At 50.4% G+C, this 19,973-nt stretch overlaps 6 protein-coding genes across 6 annotated transcripts; 3 read left to right on the forward strand and 3 right to left on the reverse strand.

Moving 5' to 3' along the window:
• Positions 1 to 599: 599 nt before the first annotated feature.
• CGCS363_v014985 (Beta-lactamase-like protein) lies at positions 600 to 2,423 on the forward strand (the record flags this gene model as incomplete). The annotated part of the gene is made up of 3 exons (XM_036646834.1): positions 600 to 1,119; positions 1,172 to 1,294; positions 1,348 to 2,423. The coding sequence occupies 3 exons, from the start codon at positions 600 to 602 to the stop codon at positions 2,421 to 2,423; spliced, it is 1,719 nt and encodes a 572-aa protein (XP_036488370.1).
• Positions 2,424 to 2,701: 278 nt separating this feature from the next.
• On the reverse strand, positions 2,702 to 5,408 carry PLT1 (putative polyol transporter 1; the record flags this gene model as incomplete). Its single annotated transcript, XM_036646835.1, has 11 exons — positions 2,702 to 3,100; positions 3,168 to 3,192; positions 3,244 to 3,304; positions 3,361 to 3,500; positions 3,551 to 3,587; positions 3,643 to 3,789; positions 3,846 to 4,101; positions 4,185 to 4,473; positions 4,534 to 4,627; positions 4,677 to 5,237; positions 5,306 to 5,408. 11 exons carry the CDS (start codon positions 5,406 to 5,408, stop codon positions 2,702 to 2,704), a joined length of 2,112 nt encoding a protein of 703 aa, XP_036488364.1.
• Positions 5,409 to 9,403: 3,995 nt separating this feature from the next.
• CGCS363_v014987 (uncharacterized protein) lies at positions 9,404 to 9,832 on the reverse strand (the record flags this gene model as incomplete). The annotated part of the gene is made up of 2 exons (XM_036646836.1): positions 9,404 to 9,526; positions 9,599 to 9,832. 2 exons carry the CDS (start codon positions 9,830 to 9,832, stop codon positions 9,404 to 9,406), a joined length of 357 nt encoding a protein of 118 aa, XP_036488365.1.
• Positions 9,833 to 10,846: 1,014 nt separating this feature from the next.
• Positions 10,847 to 12,337, reverse strand: CGCS363_v014988 (uncharacterized protein; the record flags this gene model as incomplete). Its single annotated transcript, XM_036646837.1, has 3 exons — positions 10,847 to 12,066; positions 12,121 to 12,219; positions 12,271 to 12,337. The coding sequence occupies 3 exons, from the start codon at positions 12,335 to 12,337 to the stop codon at positions 10,847 to 10,849; spliced, it is 1,386 nt and encodes a 461-aa protein (XP_036488367.1).
• Positions 12,338 to 14,016: 1,679 nt separating this feature from the next.
• Positions 14,017 to 15,444, forward strand: ugtA1-1 (UDP-glucosyltransferase A1; the record flags this gene model as incomplete). Its single annotated transcript, XM_036646838.1, has 1 exon — positions 14,017 to 15,444. The coding sequence occupies one exon, from the start codon at positions 14,017 to 14,019 to the stop codon at positions 15,442 to 15,444; it is 1,428 nt and encodes a 475-aa protein (XP_036488368.1).
• A 2,810-nt stretch (positions 15,445 to 18,254) lies between these two features.
• asd-1 (putative rhamnogalacturonase) lies at positions 18,255 to 19,942 on the forward strand (the record flags this gene model as incomplete). The annotated part of the gene is made up of 2 exons (XM_036646839.1): positions 18,255 to 19,856; positions 19,913 to 19,942. The coding sequence occupies 2 exons, from the start codon at positions 18,255 to 18,257 to the stop codon at positions 19,940 to 19,942; spliced, it is 1,632 nt and encodes a 543-aa protein (XP_036488874.1).
• Between the last annotated feature and the right edge of the window lie 31 nt (positions 19,943 to 19,973).

Genomic DNA, 19,973 nt, shown 5'->3' on the forward strand with positions numbered 1-19,973 from the left:
GATCACTACCGAATAAGGCGACTCAGCTTGTCCAAGCATAAAACAAGCAAGCTATAGCTAGATTTTATTGTCTGCCTTGAGATAAACCCACCACAAATGCCAACCAAGCAGCAGGGCCGCAGCTCATCAGCCCCGCCCGTGCTCTTAGCTGCTCTAAGCTCCATAGCAGAAGTCTAGCACTGCACGCCAAGAGGCTGTTCTACCATAATTAACCTTATTTCGCCAAAGACACCGGGCGAAGTCTGTTCACGATGGCGTCTGCTAGGCAGATCCTTCGAGAGCAAAGATGGACGTGGATGTTGCTCCTTAAGAGTTCCCAAGTGAATGCGATTGGTGATGTCGGGCTGTGAGAGCTCCAGCAACTTCAGCGGCGTCCATGTCTCGTGGCTGAGCTCAAGTCGGAAAGGTATCAAGTATTCTTCCTCGCGGTTACCGGCGCTTGTCAACATCAAAGCTCATGGGTATGTAAAATATGATAACCTCGAAGAACCCATATATAGGAGTCGAGATCTCACAAATCTCACAGGGAACGAGCAGACAAAAACACCACCTCACCCGCAGTCTTCCGATTTCATATAGCACGCCCTGCACTTTTCGAAATGCTGTATAAATTACCACTCATAATAGTCATTACGACTCTCCTTGCCGGCACTCAAGCCAATCCCTGTCCTCCTACTGGTTACACTCTCCCATCAATAAAACGCCCAAGCAACTCGACTTTCGTGAAGGAGACTCTGGCAAAGATCAAGCAGAATCTTGTCAACCTCACATCCTCCGATGAGCTCAATAGCACCGGCGTTGCCATCGGCGTAAAGTCTGTCCACGAGGATAGCCCGCTATTCGAGTTCTACCATACGCCCGCAATAGCAGAGGCTACTGGCACCAAGGAGGTTACCATTGACACAGTGTTTCGTGGCGGTAGTATTACGAAGCTTTTCACTGTCTTGACCGCCCTCCAGGACTCCCACATCAAAGGCAGCGATCCCGTCACTAAGTATCTACCACAACTCAAGGAAGGAACGGTCAAAGCACCGGAGAACAGCTCTTTCAATGTTATTCCGTGGGATACCATTACAGTCGAGGACCTTGCATCTCATTTGTCTGGCATTGGCGGCGACAGTCAGTATCTGAGTCTTTCCATTCTACCGCCATCCTATGCTGACAGTTCCAGTCGCTACGGATCTCGCCAACTTTGCAGCTTACCCTTGGAAGCTGATGGGCCTCCCAGCAATTGCAAATGAGACGCGACCCAAATGCTCAGGACTTGAGGGTACGAAAGCCTGCACTGCAGGAGGTATGCAAGATCCTTCAGTCTGCGTCTATCTACGCTTTTCTAATGTCCTTTAGATCTAATCTCTAGCTTGAACAAGAAGCCCCTCGTCTTCCGACCGCACACTACGCCCATCTACTCCAATCTCGGTATATCTCTTCTAAGCCTCGTGGTAGAGGCCGCCACGAACAAGACATACGAAGTTTTGCTTTACGAGACCATACTCAAGCCACTTGGCCTAACCAACACCTCCGTCACTGGCCCAGTCCAAGACTCATGGGGTTTCATCCCCAAGGGGGAACCCACATGGAAAGGAGATCTCGGTGTCTACACCAGCGCCGGCGGCATCTACACCAACACCCGCGACATGCTCAACTTCGGCACTGCCATACTTTCTGAGAAGCTCTCCATAGACTCTAAGTCCTGGCTGAAGCCTAAGTCCTTCACGACCTCCTCCGGTTATTCTATCGGCGCCCCCTGGGAGATTTTGTCCTCCACGACCCTCCTTTCCACCGGAGTTCCTGTTCACATCTACACCAAATCCGGTGACCTCGGTCTCTACTCCAATCTCCTCCTCCTGATTCCTGATTATGACCTCACGGTTTCTATTCTCACTGGCGGTCCCGCCTCCACGGAATTCATGTTCCCCACCAGAGTTATTTCTGGAGTTATTTCTGCACTGATTCCTGCTCTCGAGCAAGCAAACAAAGAAGCCGCAGAAGCATCATTTGCTGGAACCTACGCCGATCCTGAGACGAACTCGACTGTCACTTTGTCTGTCGACGATGGACCTGGTCTGTCGCTGACCGACCTCAAAGTTCGCGGTGTTCCCGTTCTACCCAACATTCCCAATTACAGCACGTCAATCAAGCCTGACAAGACCTTCAACGTTACTGCCAGAATCTATCCGACCAACATCAAAGAAGGGAACACATGGTCTTGGCGTGCCGTCTACAAGAATCATGACGAGGAAGATATTGATGATAAACTTTTCTTTCCACAGGGGGGATGCCAGACTTGGGGGTTAATCGACCGCAACACGTACAACTATCTTGCCTTTGATGACTACATCGTCAATGTTGGAGAGGATGGAGCCTCCCAAAGCATCTCGCCTAGACCTTTCGGCGTGACGCTACAGAAGGTCAAGTCTTGATTGGGGACTGGGAAAATATCCATGTAATTATGAGTCATTTCTTCAGCGCAATACTTTAATGTCCTTCTCGTCCAATCTAACGTCAGTCTGCTATGATAGCCGTAGTCGGTCATCCTTATTTCTGAATCTCACTTTGACTTTCCCCTCCTGCGTCTTCCCCTCTCCACGTCTCTTTCAAATGCCGACTGGGTATCGTATTATTTCAGATGCATAGAGGTCAAAGTAACTAAATACATAGAGATTACTCGTCCAGCGATGCATCGTCTCATAATGCTTTCTCAGCGCGACCCCTGATCATCGCTCGACAGGTCCCACACGTGTTCTCTAAGTCTCAGCTCATGGACGTGGTACGGCTCGACAACTATGGTGTAAAAGGTTGGTGGTTCTCTGTCTTTCCACGTTCTCACGATATACCGTTTGACGAGATATGGAAGATTATCCCTGACCTGATACTGCATGAACTTCCATTTCGGGACAGCGTAAATCTGGCTGAGCTCTTCCAAGCTGATCTGTTTGGTCTCTTCGACTACGAGAAAGATCAACACAAACGCAACAACGTTAAGACCCGCTAGTAAGTACAAAGTCCCCGCAGACCCAAGGGCTTCATTGATGAAAGGGAAAACGATCGTGAAGATCCCTGCGAAGAAGAGGTTCACAGATATTGCCACAGAACAGCCCTGATTGACGAATTAGTTCTGCCTCGAACCTCAATGATATGGTATGGTCTCCATGACCTTCACTTACTGCTTCTCGTTGCGACATTGGGAAACTGAGGGATATGAGTAGATGCAAGAGCGAAACTGTCGATATCAAGACTCACCTCTCAGACGCCAGGGTAAAAGGAATTGGTCCTAGTCCAGGAGAATATACCGCAGCAAACACTGCCGACATCAGAAGGCGCCAAAGATACGGCTGTGAGCTAAGTCATCTCACTTACAGAAGATGAATAGTGCAACGATCCCGACTCGAACATCTGGGCTCTCGATATTGGAGGACAGACCTGCAGCGCCCAAGAGCAGGAACATCATTGGGAGGGTCACTAAAAGCCAGCGGCGCCGTCCGAAGTTATCTATGGATCTTTGAGTCGTTATGATTGTGTAGATCCATCGTGAAAAAATGCTGCGTACCTGATCGCGAAGAGACCAAAAATAAAGTTCACCGCACCTTGTTGAACGTCAGACCCAGACCCAAAGACGAGAGACACCAGTAATAAACCTACCACATCCGAAACTGTAGAGCAGTGCGTTTTGTAGCGTTCTATGTGTTTGAATGAAGAAGTCATCTATGGTAACGGTCAGTGGCCAGGATTTGTGGTAATTGACGCGATCGCAAGTTGTTATACTAGAGTAGAAAGCAAGAACATTTACTAACACCCGTTAGCGTTCCACATTCTGAATCGAGAGATCGAAATGATTTTCCTACTTCCGCAGAGTTGTTGTGCCAAAGCCACTGTACATGTGCTCAACACAGCATTCCGTAGGCGAGGAGTATGTAGGAGATGACTGTATTGTCGATATGCATCTGAAAAGGCAAAGGACATGTGGCTGGCAAATGTCAGACCGTGTTTTCGGTTATCACTAGAGCTATGTTGGAATAGTTCTGGTTTCTCCATGTCACCAGTCTCTTCGTCAAGCTCATTATTCTTGTGGATGAGATAAACATCTCTAAGAGCTTGGAACTATCCAGGTGAACAATACCGCATAATTAGCGTTCTGAACCAGTGATCCAGATTGTGCAATAGATAAAGACAAGAATTCTCACCTGAGTGTTTCGCACGCTGCTGAGAATTTCGTATGCACGCATAGGTCGGTAGTTAGGGGTGTTTTTCCGCATGTAGAATCGAGGGCTTTCCATGCAATACGCTAATGCAATCAATGTAAGTACCGCAGGCGCCATAGGGGCGGCCAGAATTAGTCTGAGAGCTAGCCATCCTCTTGATGCTTCATCAGAACCCTCCGGATAGTTCATACTGGCGTCGAAGCTCAGGGCATTCGTTGCCGCCACCAGAACGAGATTAGTGACACCGCCCATCATAATGCCAAAGGCGACCCTGAGGTAATCATGTCAGCAGCTCAAGGTCTTCTGTTACGACCAAGGAAATTGTGCTCACCATAGCTGCCACATGAGGATGGATGAGCCCCTCCAATGGTCAACGGCTGTCTCGGAGGCTAGTGTGGGGGTGCTGACAGCTTTAACACCCATCCCTGAAAGCTGTTTAGCCTCTGAAGCTTCACTCAAATGAGAACCACGCACCTATTCCAGTTATAATACGGACGCCGAGAAGCTGATACCAGGTGTGTATAAATGCAGAAGCTAGAGAGCTGGCGAATATGAAAGCCGCTGCGAATGCAATTGCGCCACGCCTTCCCATCCAATAGTTCAATGGCAAAGACAGAGGAGCGCCCAACAAGGCAGCAGCCAAGTACGGTGCGGCGTTCATGGCGCCAAGCTTCCACACCTTTCCACTTTGAAGGCCGTCATCGCTGGAGACCCCTAGTAAAGAAGCAAAGACACTTCCAGCATTGATTGAAGCTTGGACATGACCTTGTAGCAGTGCTGCAAGAGCCACAGTGATTATGATAATCTTCATGCCGCTTTGGGAGAACGTCTTCTCCCGTTCAGCTTTAAGCGCTTTTCTCTCTTCATCAGTAAGTGGATCGGGGAGCGAGCCTTGAAGGGTTTCGTCGGTGTATGCTCGAATTTCTCTGGCAATTCGGACAGCTCTGAGCAAGTCCCCGGGAGCAACATCCGGAAGATTACGAGCAAATGCGCGAACATCTCTTGCAAGGTCATCGTCGTCCAGATGAACTTCGACTTTGTGAGCTTTGTTAAAGACATGGTAACAATGAAAGGGCTAAAAAGAGGTAAATGTAATAACCCACCAAGAGGTCCCTCAATCAGGGCATCGAGATTCACTTGGCGTCGTCGTACTTGAGCCCGGAACCTCTCTGTCATAGAGGAAGTGTAAGAGGCTCGGTCTCTCATGGTGTTGAAGTTGGGGATATTGCTGAAACTTCACGAAATGAAATACCTCATATCCAAAAATTGAAGATGAGTATTTGGATGGAAAGGATTTTCTTCACGTAAGTCCAGGGCGGTAATACCCGGCAGGCGAAGATCTGATGTGGGCGGTACAGCGTGTCGTACCCAAGATGTTTCAGTTAACAGGAATTCGGCCGAGACAAAGCCTTGAATCCAAACCCCTAGAAACTTGGCGTGATTGGCGTGAGGCATCTGTAAGGCGACCATCCCTTGTTCTTATCATCGATTTCCTTGATCGTGATGTTCGTCTTCCTACCGTCAAGGCCGTCTAAATTACCATTGGCGTGAGCTGGTCTCAGTCCTGACAGCGAGGATGCCCAAAAGGAACTACCCACAATGTGCGTTTCGAATATAATGAGTCTGAAGTAACTAAAAGTCTAGAGATTTTGCTGAGATCACGATCTCGGTGACTTCCTTCCAGCACGTAGCTGTGACGATCTCATGTATATGAATCCCCGAAATTGTGGTTGTACTAGCTGGCAACGATACCCCGTCAACCCGTACACCCGCACTCAAGAGATGCATAGCTCTCTGTAAGGAAAAGTGCTATTATGTGAGGTCTTCAATTGTGAAAAATATCAGGTGTTGATATTGGTTTGTGGTGAGTGCGAGGCGTTCTTGATTGATGTGAAAAGAACCTCCCTTGCAGAAAGCCCAAAGCCACTTCAAGGCAGTCATCAGTCTGCGACAATTACAAAGACAAATCTGGAAATGATCGATGCTATGATGCAAACTGAAATACCAACATAGCTAAAACAGCTTTGCGAAGGTACAATCCTTCCAGTGTACAATACATCCCTTGTCTGTTCATAGCCCCCTCCACCTGGATCGCTTCGTCATTTCTAAGACAGAGGAGGTTTTCTACAGAAAGAAAGCAGGCATTGAATAGACGCAGTATCTTAACAAGGTAACGCACTTACAGATTACAACCATTGTATTGTACAGACAGCTGATTGTGTGCGAGGACCAGCCAGCAGAGCTAAGCCTTCCCAGCCATCTCAGCCAATCCCATTCCAAATAACATGACACAAGTGTCCAATGATTGAAACAAAATACGTGTAACTGGTCACCGCAATGGGGGGCCAAAAGATCAGGCGACACCGCAGTTTGAGGAATGATGTCGTTTCTGAAGCATCCACATAAGGAGGACACGCTTGTTACGACCCCTGGGCGATGGCCGGCTGACTATTGAAAGCTCAAGTTTGCTATTTTGAAATTTGTGATCCCCACTTTCTTATCATAGTTTCCTAATCATCTGGTTTTTCTATCCAAGTACAGAAGAATTTACCATCAGTATGGAAGCATTGGCAGCTGTTATCGGCGTTGTCGGGCCAGTTTGCGAGGCAGCATCGAAAATCTTCGAAACAGTCTCTGCAGTCCGTAGCTCCACAGGCAATATCCGCCGTCTTCGTCAACGAATCGAGCTCCTTCGCCATGCACTAGAAGGCGTGCGACGGGCCTGTAGCCTGCGTCAAGGGCGTCGATTGCTGCCTCCAGAGCGTTTCCACTACAAAAGCATCTCAACGATTTTGCAAGGTTGCCAAAAATCATTATTCACCCTCGAGAGACAGTTGCCGACCGTTCCAGCAAATCCCAGCCTGGGTTATCAGATTGCACTTGCTATTGAACAGAAGATGAATCAAGATGACGTTAATCAAGCCATTGAGGACATCAAACATTACACTACTGTCTTGAACTTAACACTATCGTCTCTTTCTCTGTGAGTGGTTATTAAAGAAGCTCCAACGATACGAGGCTGATTCAAAGTGAAGAGTACACAACGTGGAAGTGCAGAATTCACAAGCTCAGATACTCCAAGATGTTCAACGCTTTGCTCGGCAACTTCGGAACACGGTCACACTTTCTCTGCACGTACCCCACACGACCGATCAGACCTTTGTGTCCGTCGGAGGGCGTGAGATCAGAGATCCTACACTTGCTCTGAATGTTCAGCAATGGAGTCATACTGCCACTCGCCTCGCCGAAGGCGTACTTATCGAAGGAGATCAGAATCACAATGACTCTCAACGTGGTCCAATCAATAACATCCTGGTATCTCCTGTCTCCGAGACGTCCGGCCTCAGAGCAACCGGCGCGCGGTTCAATCAGCCACTCGAGATGCACAAATATGGATGGAACATCAAGATATCCAACCTTTTGAAGGAGGGTGAACTCTACTACAATGCTTCGCTGTATCTCCAGACAGCCATTGAAATTCGCAAATCGCTGGTTGAATCTGGTGCGGCACATCTGGAAAACGACAACGATGAAATGATGGAAGAGCTCGCCGATCTGTATGGTCTCTTTGCATCCACAGACGGAAACGAAAAGGCAAGAAAATTGCTGGAAGCGCTAAGTAGCTCACACGATAATCCTAGCTCGATGGATAAGTCTCAGCTTTCTCGCATTCATCATAAGTTGGGAGTACTCTGTCATCAAAGTATGGACTTACCCGCCGCGTGCTATCACCTGGAAATAGCCCTTCAAACTCGACTGAACGAGAACCCGCGAGATACAGCGAAGATTATCGACACTTGTCGCGTACTTCGCGAGGCCCGCTACGAAGCTGGAGATCACGCTGAATATCATGCCACACGAGACTATGTTATTCAAGAAATCGGGTCTTTCGAGGACCTCCCACGGAAGAGATTTGAGAGGGCTCTAGAATGGGCTCGAAACAACGGCTTTCCAGATGTTCATCTTGATAACATGGAGATACCGAGGTTTGAGGTCACAGACTCTGAGGACCATCCGCTCTTACATGTGGCCGTCGCAGACAGGAATCTTGCATCCGATATTCTGAAACAGATTGTACAGAATGTGGGGGATCTAGAAGTTAGAGACCGCAACTTCAATACTCCCCTACTAATTGCTGTCGCGGCAGATATGACGAAAACAGTGCAACTTTTGGTCGAAAATGGAGCTCGATTAGACGCTAAAGACCCCGTTGGCCACAATGTCCTTCACAAATGCCAAACGAAGAAGATGGCAGAGCTGGTATTCAGATTTGATACGAAGTCAGCTCGAAGGACCAGTCTCGCCTCCACCACGTCAGCCGTGAGGCGGACTTCGACGTCAAGCCGTCTCTCCTCTCAAACACCAGAACCCGTGATTTCTCGAATCGAAGTTAATAGCCGAGATTGCTTTGGCAAGACTGCATTATACCAGGCATGCGAAAAGGGAAACATCGACGTGGTATCCACTCTGGTGCAGTTGTTCAAGGCGGACATCGAGATCGCCGGGCCTCATGGTTGTAGCCCTCTTGCTGCAGCCATTCAAGCACAGCCAAATCTAAGGGGCGGAGATATGGCGAGGAAGAAGGCGGATGCAAACCAGAGAAAGATTGAAATTGTCCAGAAGCTCGTGATGTACGGAGCTAATCGAGATATCGATGAGACAATTATTAGAGGTGCTGGCGGCGTTGCCTCTAGAATCAAGAAGGTTCTCCGAGATACCCCGGTGACGCATCATGGAAGTGCTGCAACTCTCTCTAGTGGGGCTACTTCTCTGGAGTTAAATATAGAGGGATGGACGTTGATCCCGAATCGGTTTGAATAGCTGGGAAGCTAGGCGAAGTGATAATGTACACTGAAGAGTTTCGCAGAAATAGGTGGCTTGAGAACGAAGCACACGGCTTAAATGTGATTTGGCTACATTTATCCAGGTTCCCAGGTACTCACATGAGAGAGAGGAGGAAAACCTGCGGGTGTTTTGCACTCTACAAAAGCTGTAGTAGTCAAGGTTTACCAAAGACATGAAGTTTTGCTGCGTTCGGTGGTTTCGTAGGCTTTGCTACTGCCGTCCCGCCTCACAAGATAGTTCACATAAGAGAACTTCAGTTCGAATGAGAAACTTTGGAATTGGAAGGCGCTAGCTAAAGATAATGCAATTTCCCCGAAGAACTCCAATTGTCATGCTAATCTGCATCGAAACTACCTCTAGGTGCATTGAGAAGGGTAGCCAGTGGCGTCATCAACCGCACCCTGTGCGAAGCAGAAGTGGTAAGTATCCTTCGCTTTATCGTATGCGAATCCAACGTTGGCCTTGTTCGCAGCTCCAACCTACACAGATGCAATCATTAGCAAGGCGCACTAGAGGCTAAGGTCTGGCAGTGATTTGCTGCAATAACGTACCGTGAATAGTGGGATGCCGGAAAGGCTCGAACATTTCCCTGAGGCGACGTTGGCCGCAGAATCGTCTTCTTTGAAACCCTTAGGGCCAACGATGGCTGCCTTCATCTCGGCTTTGGAAACGCTGGCGTTTCCCCCGGAATTCTGCTTGCAAGAAATGCTCTCGGGGAAGCCCGTGAGTGTTTGGGCGGAGGCGAGAGCGCCGAGTGCAAGAATAACGATGGTCCGGGCGAACATTTTGAGTTATCGTGAGAATTTGGGAGAGCTAGGGTATCTGTGCCGTCTCAAATGGGAATTCGTGGTTAAGATGGAATTGAAATGATTGGATGTTCAAGTCAGAAAGAAGAGAAGCGCTGCTGATAGAGGATGAAGAAGACAAATCCCATTTTTCACCAGGCGGTCCTCATAGTCTTATAGTACGTTGTCTCTAAACTTTCTGTCTCGCTGGCAACTATTCCAGGACCACATCAGGCCAGCCAAGAGGAGGCCCTGGGCAGAAATAACAGCCTCCGTTAAGCCGTGCATTGAGTTGAGTTGACAGAGCGAGTCTATATGCGACAACTATTGACATGGTCAGAACTCAAGCGCACGCTAGTCTTGCCGCGGATACCGACGCCGAATATTGCTGGTGCCATGCGAGCTTAAGGCTGAGGGCGAAGCCTGCTCTTCGCTGCCCCTGAAAAAGTGGGTATGACTTTGTCAGGTGCGAACGATGAGACAACTGACCGGGTGCAACAGGCAGACAAAGTCTAAAAACGACAGTTCGGTTGGAGTTCATACGAGGTCTGTTATAGACGATCTCCACATTTAAGAGCCCGGCGCAATTTATCAGAGACACAGGATGAAGGTTATTCTATATGCGCCGTTCTCAGCCACGTGTTTGAGCACGTCTGGCCTTGAATCACAAGGGCTTTAATTAGCAGTGAACTGCCATTTATCCATATAAGCAACTATATGGGGTGCTTCGAGAAAGCAACAACGCTTTGTAAGTCAACTTGGCGATTCGAGTCAATTTAGGCAAGTTCATCGAGAACTCAAAACCCGGACTGGCTCGGACAGTACGGTCGGATATTTTCTAAACACAGCGACTTGACAAATGCCGAGATTCACAACCGGAAGAAACAAGGGCACGCAATGGGCATGCATCAATTGTTACTCTTGAGCCCATGTCCTCTCCAGTAAATGACAAACACCTTGTGCTTTGTGACTCTTCCTACCGACGCCTCTGCTCATCTTAGCCAGCGATGTTGTTTATTGCTTGCCAACATGAATTGCTTCTACTTGAGAAGCTGTCTCCGAATCTCCATTCTTAATTTCGGTGCCCAGATGCCGAATTACCAGCCACGCTGGCACGATGGATGCTCCCCAAAGCCCGAAGTTGATGTACGGCCCGCCAACTAGAGCAAAAATTGGAATTGCATTCAGTCCGTAGCTGAGGGCTTGCCAGGCTGACTCGGTTCCGCGCAAGAGCGCCGATAGTCGAATTGTCTCCTGTGGACTATCTGAGATCTGGCCGATGATGAAGAAGGCGAAGTTGTAGTTCAATTGAAAGCCCGATACCAAGAAGATGAAGACACCGAACCCCCTTCCGAAGCCGGGGTCGCTCCAGTCAAAGATTGGTTGTGTGCGACGGTACTCGGTAACATTAACCGTCAGCCATAGCCACCACGCACCCTGAGTGAGCATAATGACTGCGAAAGCCCATCTGGCTCGCCTTTTCAGCGCAATCTGGTTTTGGTCAAGCCACAAGCCCAGAAGATTGCCGGAAATTACAGCCACGATGCCAGAAAGGAGTGAACCGAGAGCTCTAGCTCGAACGGAGAACCAAAGGGCAATATAAGTGAAGAAAATGGACTCAGAGTATACGCCCTGGCCAATCCACAGGATGAGAAGCAAGAACTTCGGGTTCAGAAATGTCCTTGTAGTTGCTTTGACCTCGTCCCATGGGTGGTCTGAAATGGTGAGTTCAACGGGCTTGCCATCGCTTCGTTGAACTTTGGAAGGGTTGTTGAGTAGTAACGCAACAAACGGGCCACAAGCTTGAAGCGCAATAAAGATGAGGTATACCTTATACGACACTTTACCGGCTCCGCTTCGGTCGGAGTTGAGACCGAGATTGATTGCACCGCCCATAATCTGGCCAAGTCGAGTCCAAGTCAGCCAGTAGGCTACCATTCGCCCTCTATTACGAGGCTCCGGATAGGCAATGGCGATTGCTGCCTCGGAACCCCAAAAAATGCCAGCAGACACACCACAACAAGCTGCGCCGAGGATGACAAGCCATTCAACCCCGTAACGGTTGTTTAGGTAGAGTCCGGCGCTGTACGGCGCAAACCCAACGGTGCCAATGACAAGAGCGCCTTTGATGCCGATGAACTTGACAAGCGAAGATGTGAGCCAACACGAAACAATCATGAGGCAGAATGTCAGGGCATTTCCAGTGTTGACCAAATAGGGTTCTTGTGCGCCGCCTGGGTAGGTATGGTTAGCTAGTGACAAGGTATAACGGTGTGTAGGAGCCTTACCGGCGCCAAGTGAATTCATAGCACCCCATAGGCCTGGGGCTGCAAAACTGCACATGCCCAAAATGGTCGCATTGTAGAAAGGCGAGCGATACCACTTGACTGGACGAGACTTAGAGAGCGGTTGAGAGGTCGTTCGCCTGGGCAACGCACCTTGATACTTTTCCGACTGCTCGATATTGGGCGCGACCCCGGATAGCGAATCCTCTTTGACAGCCATATCGCTGGACTTCGGTTCAGGTTGAGACTGATGTGATCCAACAAAATACCAGGCCGGCAGGTCAAAGTGTCAAGTCCCAAAAAGAGAAGCCGACCCCAAATTACTGAAAAATTCCCGCTGCAGATTTATGTGAAAGCGACCTTCGCACATGGCCGCGAAGGGGGTGACGATGCACGCAGAGCACGCCATAGAGGCCCTGATTGGGAGCATCGTTCTCATCTCCGCGTCGGTCGCACCAAGACGATTCGAGAGTCCAGACCGCTAAACGTCAAGATCAACAGCCGAGGTCATTGCCGCCCGGTCCCGGCCCCCTTGCTGTTGATGATAAGATTTCGAGCCCAGAGATAAGGGAGTGAGGAGAAAAGTGTCGATGAGCACCACTTTGGCATCAATGGCGTGCTTGGCTTGACCGATTAGTCATGCTGCATGCGATTTTGCATGGGCAGTAATTCTGTTATCGCGTTGTTGGCGCCACGATGTAACTTCAAATGCCTGCCTCTTGATAACTTTGAACGCGCGGCGCCTGGCATCGAAGATAAGACGTCGACCCCTTCCAACGCTAGATGAAGAACATCGTGAAATAGTACAATAGAAAAGGAAAGGATGTAAATGCGGGGGGAGTCATCCGCTCTTACGCTCTTCCATTATATATCAAGAAGCAATCGTCTATGCACATCGCTGACAGACCTCGCCAACAAATTACAGTGTAGGTTGCATATTCATTCGAAATTCCATAAAACTCGTCTGTGGTTTAGAACTAACGAGAAAAGTAAATGCTTTACGACTTGCAAAACGGATTTCAGTATACTTAATGGAGCTGAAAAACGTATTAAAATTCCTGAAATGAAATGCCAGAAAGGACAAGTCCAATTTCATTGCAAGTGCTGTCACTCGCGATACCCATAGCTGTAATTCATAAGCTCTATATAACGTTAAGACTAGACGTCTCGACTACGGTCGATAGGAGTCTGGCAATGGGAACCGTCGGGTCAATGGTTCTGCGCCCTCGGCATCTAGGTACCTGATGAAGGAGTCTGAACTACTCCCTAATGCCGATCCACCAGCTTTTGACAGGACCACAAAAGCGGCTTACAAGGTCAATACTTAGGTTTTGGCTGCTGGCAGGCCGTTTAGGTTTCACCTCCGAATGATGGTCCGAATGAAGGTTGGTGTCACAATCGAGATCTTAGAACTAACTCATAGAAGGTAGCTATGGCGACAAAGTCTTCCCCGTTCGGTCAAAGAAGCCTTCAAAATATCGAGGAGACTACTGTAAACTTCCATCTGTAGTTAGGTTGGAAATTATGGTGGCAGGCAACCCGCATCACGGTTCCTTGATCAATTCGGACTGTCAGCCAATCATACCCCACGGCCGCAAGTTAGGAACTTGCAGCACGGGCGGATCAGCTCACCCCGCATTGTTCTTGCTGAATGCAGACATAAGCCGCACATATCTTGGCTAAAGAAACTGTCAACTGACATGTCTTTGTGCGGTTCCTGAGTGGGCATGGTGAGACGTCCACAAGATACTGACCGATGACTCCTTCGCCGATTGGTTGTCGATCATGATTCCGAATTGTCTGCCCAGAATAAAATGGAATATAAGCACACATTTGAACTCCGAAAGAGCTGATCTTTCTTTTCAACAGCAACAAGTTCATCATTTCAGAGCTGCAATCATGACATCCGGAGTCGAGACCCTAAAAAAGCCCTTGGTTCTTATGCTATGCTCCCCAGCTATAGGGCATATGAATCCTATGCTTCAGATTGCTAAGGACCTTGTTCATCGTGGCCATGATGTGTCCTTTCTCGCATCGGAGGGGTACCGCGAGCAAGTTGAACGCACTGGCGCCTTCTTTCTACCACACAGGGGATTTATCAACTATCGGAGCGAGACGGATCTTTATCGGCTTTTCCCTCAGTTTGCCGACATACCTAGGGGCTTACGACAACTACTCTGGATCCATGAGAAGCTTTGGATCAATTCTATTCCATCAGCCCTCGAATCCATTCGAGCGGCTCTCGCATCACTCAGGAAGCGAGACCCACAACGCCAAGTTATCGTTCTTTGCGAGTCCATGTACAGTGGCATCTTACCACTCAAGCTGGGCGCTGAGCTTCCCGACGGTTACACTACATTGCCGCCAACCCTGGGCATCAGCATCATGCCGGCAATGTGGGCTAGTGTAGATACAGGTCCCTTTGGATTCGGCTTGCCGGCCGACGACTCCAACGCCGGACGAATGCGTAACATCGTCATTGCCAAGCAATTTGCCGAGTACGTGTGCAAGGAGTCGTTCACCAAGCTGGCCGATGTTCTGCAGCACATTTGCGGAACCACCAAGCCTCTGGACTCTGTCTATGGTCACCATGCACAAGTCATACATCACGGTCTCTGGGATGCTAGCTGGGCATGTCACGATCTGACGTTGCAGATGTGCATCCCGGCCCTTGAGCTCTCTCGATCGGACTGGCCATCCAATTTCAAGTTCGGCGGAGCTCTGCCTCGTAAAGAGATTCCTAGCGGATACCAATATCCCGTATGGTGGGATGAGATCGTGGCCAACAGCACGAAACACGAGTCAGAGAGAAAGAAAGTGGTGTTCGTTGCTCAGGGCACTGTCGTCCAGGACTATGGCGATATGATTCTTCCCACAATCCGGGGACTAGCGAACCGCGATGACTTAATCGTCATGGCCGTTCTTGGCGCCAAGGGTGCCGAGTTGAGGCTCAAGGACGATGAAACCCTCCCTTTGAACACTCGCGTGGTTGATTACTTGCTTTACGACGCAGCGCTTGAGTACTCCGATGTCTTCGCAGTGACGGGTGGCTACGGAGCGCTCACTCACGGGGTTACGAACGGCGTGCCGATGGTCTTGGCAGGGGACTCGGAAGACAAAATCGAGGTTTCATTGCGGGGTGAGATGGCGGGGTGTGCCATCAGCCTTCGGACCGGCAAGCCGAGTCAAGACGAGATTGTGAAGGCCGTCACGGCGATCCTAGAGAACGGCAAGTACCGGAGCAGGGCTCAGGAGCTGAAGCGGGAGGCAGCGAAGTTCAGTCCCATGGACATTGTGGAGCGAGAGATGTTGGCGTTGCTAAAATGATAGGGGCTACGGCCAACATTCTGGTGAGACTACCAAGGCTCTTGGGAAAGGATTGATCCAGGGGCTGGTTCGGTGGTATGTCGCGATGCAGAGCGGTATTGCGAAAGGGACGGATGAGCGGTTTGTGGGATCCAAAGCCGATGGCCCCGTGACTGGTCTGTCGTGTCGGGGGTTGGCCGATGAGCGGAAGATTGAGTCCGTGGTGGAACACGTGCCCCCGGGGATAGAGACAAGCTAGACTTTGTTAGGAAACGAGATCATGAAAATAAAAGTGGCTTCAATGATGCGATGTTCGATACGGTGGACCTGATAGGAGCGCTAAATGTGGACAACGTTCAGACGAATTAAGCTTAGCGGCTACCCTTGAGGACATGCAACGCTCAAAAGGAAACACCCATGTCTTGGAGGACAAGGACAGGCATCCGCACTTGAGGGGAGGTCATTCGGTATTGAGCTCGGTTTCCCGATAGTCCATTGAGGAACTTGATCCCGAGCATCAACCATCTGCGTGGAATTGATTGCATGACAAGTACGATATCGTTGATGGAGACCATGCGATCGATATCCATGATCCATCTCAAAAACCGAACAATGGCACAGAGGCCTGTCCGGCTTGCCGCTTCACATCTGGTACATGCATTCGGACTCGTCCATCAAAGTATGTCCGCGGTCAAACAGGCCGGCCGTTTGCTCATCAAATAATGCTTCCGAGTTAGGCGTAGGAAACGTCAGTTTGCAGGTGCAAGTGAAGATAGCCACAACCAATGGACCGACGATTTGGTAAGCCTTCGGGCTAAGTCCGCAGAATACGGAAATCACCCGTATTGATGCAAGTTTGATAAAAGGACAGTCATGATTCCAAGAAGATAGTTCTGCTCTCACTGATACTCCGTACGGCCAGTGGACTTGAGGTGATCGTGTGAAGTACTTATACGTACCTTATTGTGTGGGAGTTGTTTGCAGCGCCTCGTGTCGGATTTCTAGAATCTCCATGCCGGCAGTGATGCGCCTCCTAAGCAGATCCTTGCGTGACCCAGCATGCCACGCACACCCTAACGCAGCCAGTCTCCAACATCTTGGCAGCGGGGCATTGTCCCTGCAGGGCTCCTGAGTTAATTCCCTTTTGGCGTCCTTTCCCTTCTCGCGCTGGATTTCTCACGTTGTTGAGCACGCCAACGCGCATTTTCTCACGCACTCTCCCTCCAATTTGGAGTCCCGACAGCCACGTACATGGTAGGTCTTTCATTCGTATTGGTGTAATGCGGAGTGCCAAGTTGTTATGTGCCGATTTTCCAACAGCGAATGTAATTGCAGGAAGTAATAATGTGTGACTTTGAGAGACCGTCATAAAAACTTGCCACTGAGCGCCCTGGGCGGAGGGCGGGCAGCTGATTGCTGCAGGAGAAGTTCAGGACTTTGTGAAGCCAGAGGACTAGATTTTTGGTATTGCAACAGGGGAAGCACAGGGAAAGGGGCCCTCCCGTTCGTCTGGTACTGACGCCGGTTCACCTTGTTTATCCTTCGATCGGCTGTCATCCCGCCCGGAACTTTGCGAACGAACACTCCAGAGCCAGATGAGAATCAGTCATGAGGTGAGGCTGTCGGCATGGATTGCGCGTCTTCATTTATTCATGAATTTGCTGCCCGCATGCTTATTTCCGTTTGTTCCGTACTCTTTTAAGCTTCTATGTTACCCGAACTCAAAATCGTCCATTGTTTTTTGGCTGTAATAATACCCCGAGGTATGGTCTCCGCCTTTCATCTGCCGCCTCTGCATCAGCGAGTCAATGGTCACCTGCACCAGCTGCCGGCTCGAATCTGGGGTAGAATCGCCCGAAATGCCGGTCGTGGCCGTGTGATGCACGTAGATTCTTCACCTTCCTACCTGGAAACTCATCTCACCCGGCTCATTCGGTGCTCGGTTGGCGGATGCACCCTCGACTTCGTCTGGATTTGTCCAACGGATCAATTTTACCGCTGTGCCCCTCATCTAAGTGCTCTTTAACACCTGCGGTGGTGCCCCGAATGTGACATTCAGACATGCCGCTCATTGCGCTGCACAACACTGATCAAGGTCGAACTTGTTCCTCCAAGGAACCAAGATTGCCCAAACGAGTCAACGTATCGACGATCCTGAAGGGCCATTGCTTCTTCTACTTCACCATCGCGAGATCATTATAGCGGATGCCCTGTGCACATCTCCCACTACGGATGCAACTGTAGCTATTGATGCTTATTTCCACCTTACAGATACAGAAAGACAGAGATCCAGGGATCGAAGCACGCGGCTGCAATGTTCCTGCCAAGTCGTCCGAAATCCCATCAATCATGCCCGTTCCCTGCCCGTCCTATGTCCGTCCTCCACCCGCCCGGAGCGGGACAGCACCCCCTTGGCCCCTGAGCCCTGTCCTTCTCCCTTTTTTTCTTCCCTCTTTGTGATTTATCTCGGGCAGACTGGACGTGCAAGCCCTTGTCACCGGCCCATGAAACAATGATTCCGCCAATCACCAAGCCATCGCAATCTATCTTGGGTCCTCGCCAGAGGTAACCTCTGCGGCGGGCGGGCACCACCTTCGTTCTGTATTGAATCCCGCGAACCAGACCCAGGGCTACATCAAGACCGCCAAGGACTCTGTTTGCCAAGAGCCAAGTGCCAACACTCGTTTCCCGGCTTATAATAAGCAGATCATTCTCGTCCCGGAAGGCTTATCGAAGAGGCTCTCCTGCTCTCTCTTTGACTGCGTTGCTGTTCGACCTTATTCCGACTTCTGTCTCTTCATCGCCTTGTAAAGGCACCCCCTACAGCCAAGATGGCGTCCAACAACATTCTTCACATTCTTTTCCTCACCGTCCTTTCCTTCACCTCTACTGCTTTGGCGGCCTTTGGCGTCACCACTTCTGGCAGCAACCTCGTTGTCGATGCCGGCTCATCCAACTCTCTCGTCTTCTCCGTCTCCAAGTCCAGCTGCGACATCAACTCCATCAAGTATCGTGGCAATGAGCTCCAGTACGGCAGCAAGGGCAGCCACATCAGCTCTGGCCTGGGTACCGCCACCGTCGAGTCTACCACCATCAAGGCGAGCACAGGCAATGTCATCAAGATTACTTGCACCACCTCTACTTTGACCCACTACCTCATCGTCAAGGAGGGCGAGGCCAACATCTACATGGCCACTTACATCACCGCTGAGCCTGATATTGGCGAGCTCCGCTTCATTGCCCGTCTCAACAAGGACATTCTTCCCAGCGAATACCCCTTCGGTGTTGTATCCACCACCGCCGGTTCTTCATCCACCGTCGAGGGCTCCGATGTCTTCGTTGTCAGCGGCCAGACCCGTTCCAAGTTCTACTCCTCCGAGCGCTTCATCGACGACAAGGTCCGCTGCGTCTACGGCACCTCCCCCGAGGAGATCCACGTCTGCATCTCCGTCAACCCTTCCACCGGTTTCGAATTGTCCTCCGGTGGCCCCTTCTTCCGTGACATCAACACCAACAACGCCGGCGACTCCACGAACCTGTACAACTACATGAACAGTGGTCACGTCCAGACCGAGGCCTTCCGCATGGGTCTCCACGGTCCTTACGTCATGAGCTTCTCCCGCTCCGGTATTCCCAAGGCCACCGACTTCAACTACGACTTCTACGCCGACCTCAGCCTCAAGGGCTACGTCGCTGCCTCGGGCCGTGGTACTGTCACTGGTACTGCCTCGGGCATCTCCTCCAGCTTCCAGCGTGTTGTTCACTGGTACAACGCCAATGCTCAGTACTGGGCCTACGCTTCCTCCAGCGGAGCTTTCACTTCTCCCGCCATGAAGCCCGGTACCTACACCATGGTCCTCTACCAGACCGAGTTCAAGGTTGCGACCTCTTCCGTTACTGTGACCGCCGGCAAGGCCACTACCGCCAACATCGCCAGTGGCCTGGCCTCTCACACCAGCCTCTGGAAGATTGGCGAGTACGACGGCCAGCCCACCGGCTTCCGCAACGCTGCCAACCAGCTCCGTATGCACCCCTCTGACAGCCGCATGAGCAGCTGGGGTCCTCTGACCTACACTGTCGGCTCTTCAGCCCTCACCGACTTCCCCATGGCCGTCTTCACTGCCGTCAACAACCCCGTCACCATCAAGTTCACCCTCTCTTCTGCCCCCAGCGGTGCCGCTACTCTCCGCATTGCCACCACTCTGTCCTTCGCCAGTGGACGTCCCGTTGCCAAGGTTAACAGCTGGAGCGGCGCTACCCCTGCTGCACCCACCAAGATCGACTCTCGTGGTGTTACCCGCGGTGCCTACCGCGGCTACGGAGAGATCTACGACTTCACTATCCCTGCTGGCACTCTCGTTTCTGGCTCCAACACTGTCACCATCACCGTTGCTTCTGGCAGCAGTGGCGACACCTACCTGAGCCCCAATGTCGTAAGTACATCCTTAACTTTGAAGCAAGCCGAAGCCGTTGCTAACTGATGTTGCAGATCTTTGATTGCGTTGAGCTCTTCCAGTAAATGGTGTCATATTGGTGGAGTCTTTCGATAG

The sequence above is a fragment of the Colletotrichum siamense genome (genome assembly GCF_013390195.1).
Source record: "Colletotrichum siamense strain Cg363 chromosome Unknown KSG_Cg363_contig10, whole genome shotgun sequence".
Lineage (NCBI taxonomy): Eukaryota > Fungi > Ascomycota > Sordariomycetes > Glomerellales > Glomerellaceae > Colletotrichum > Colletotrichum siamense.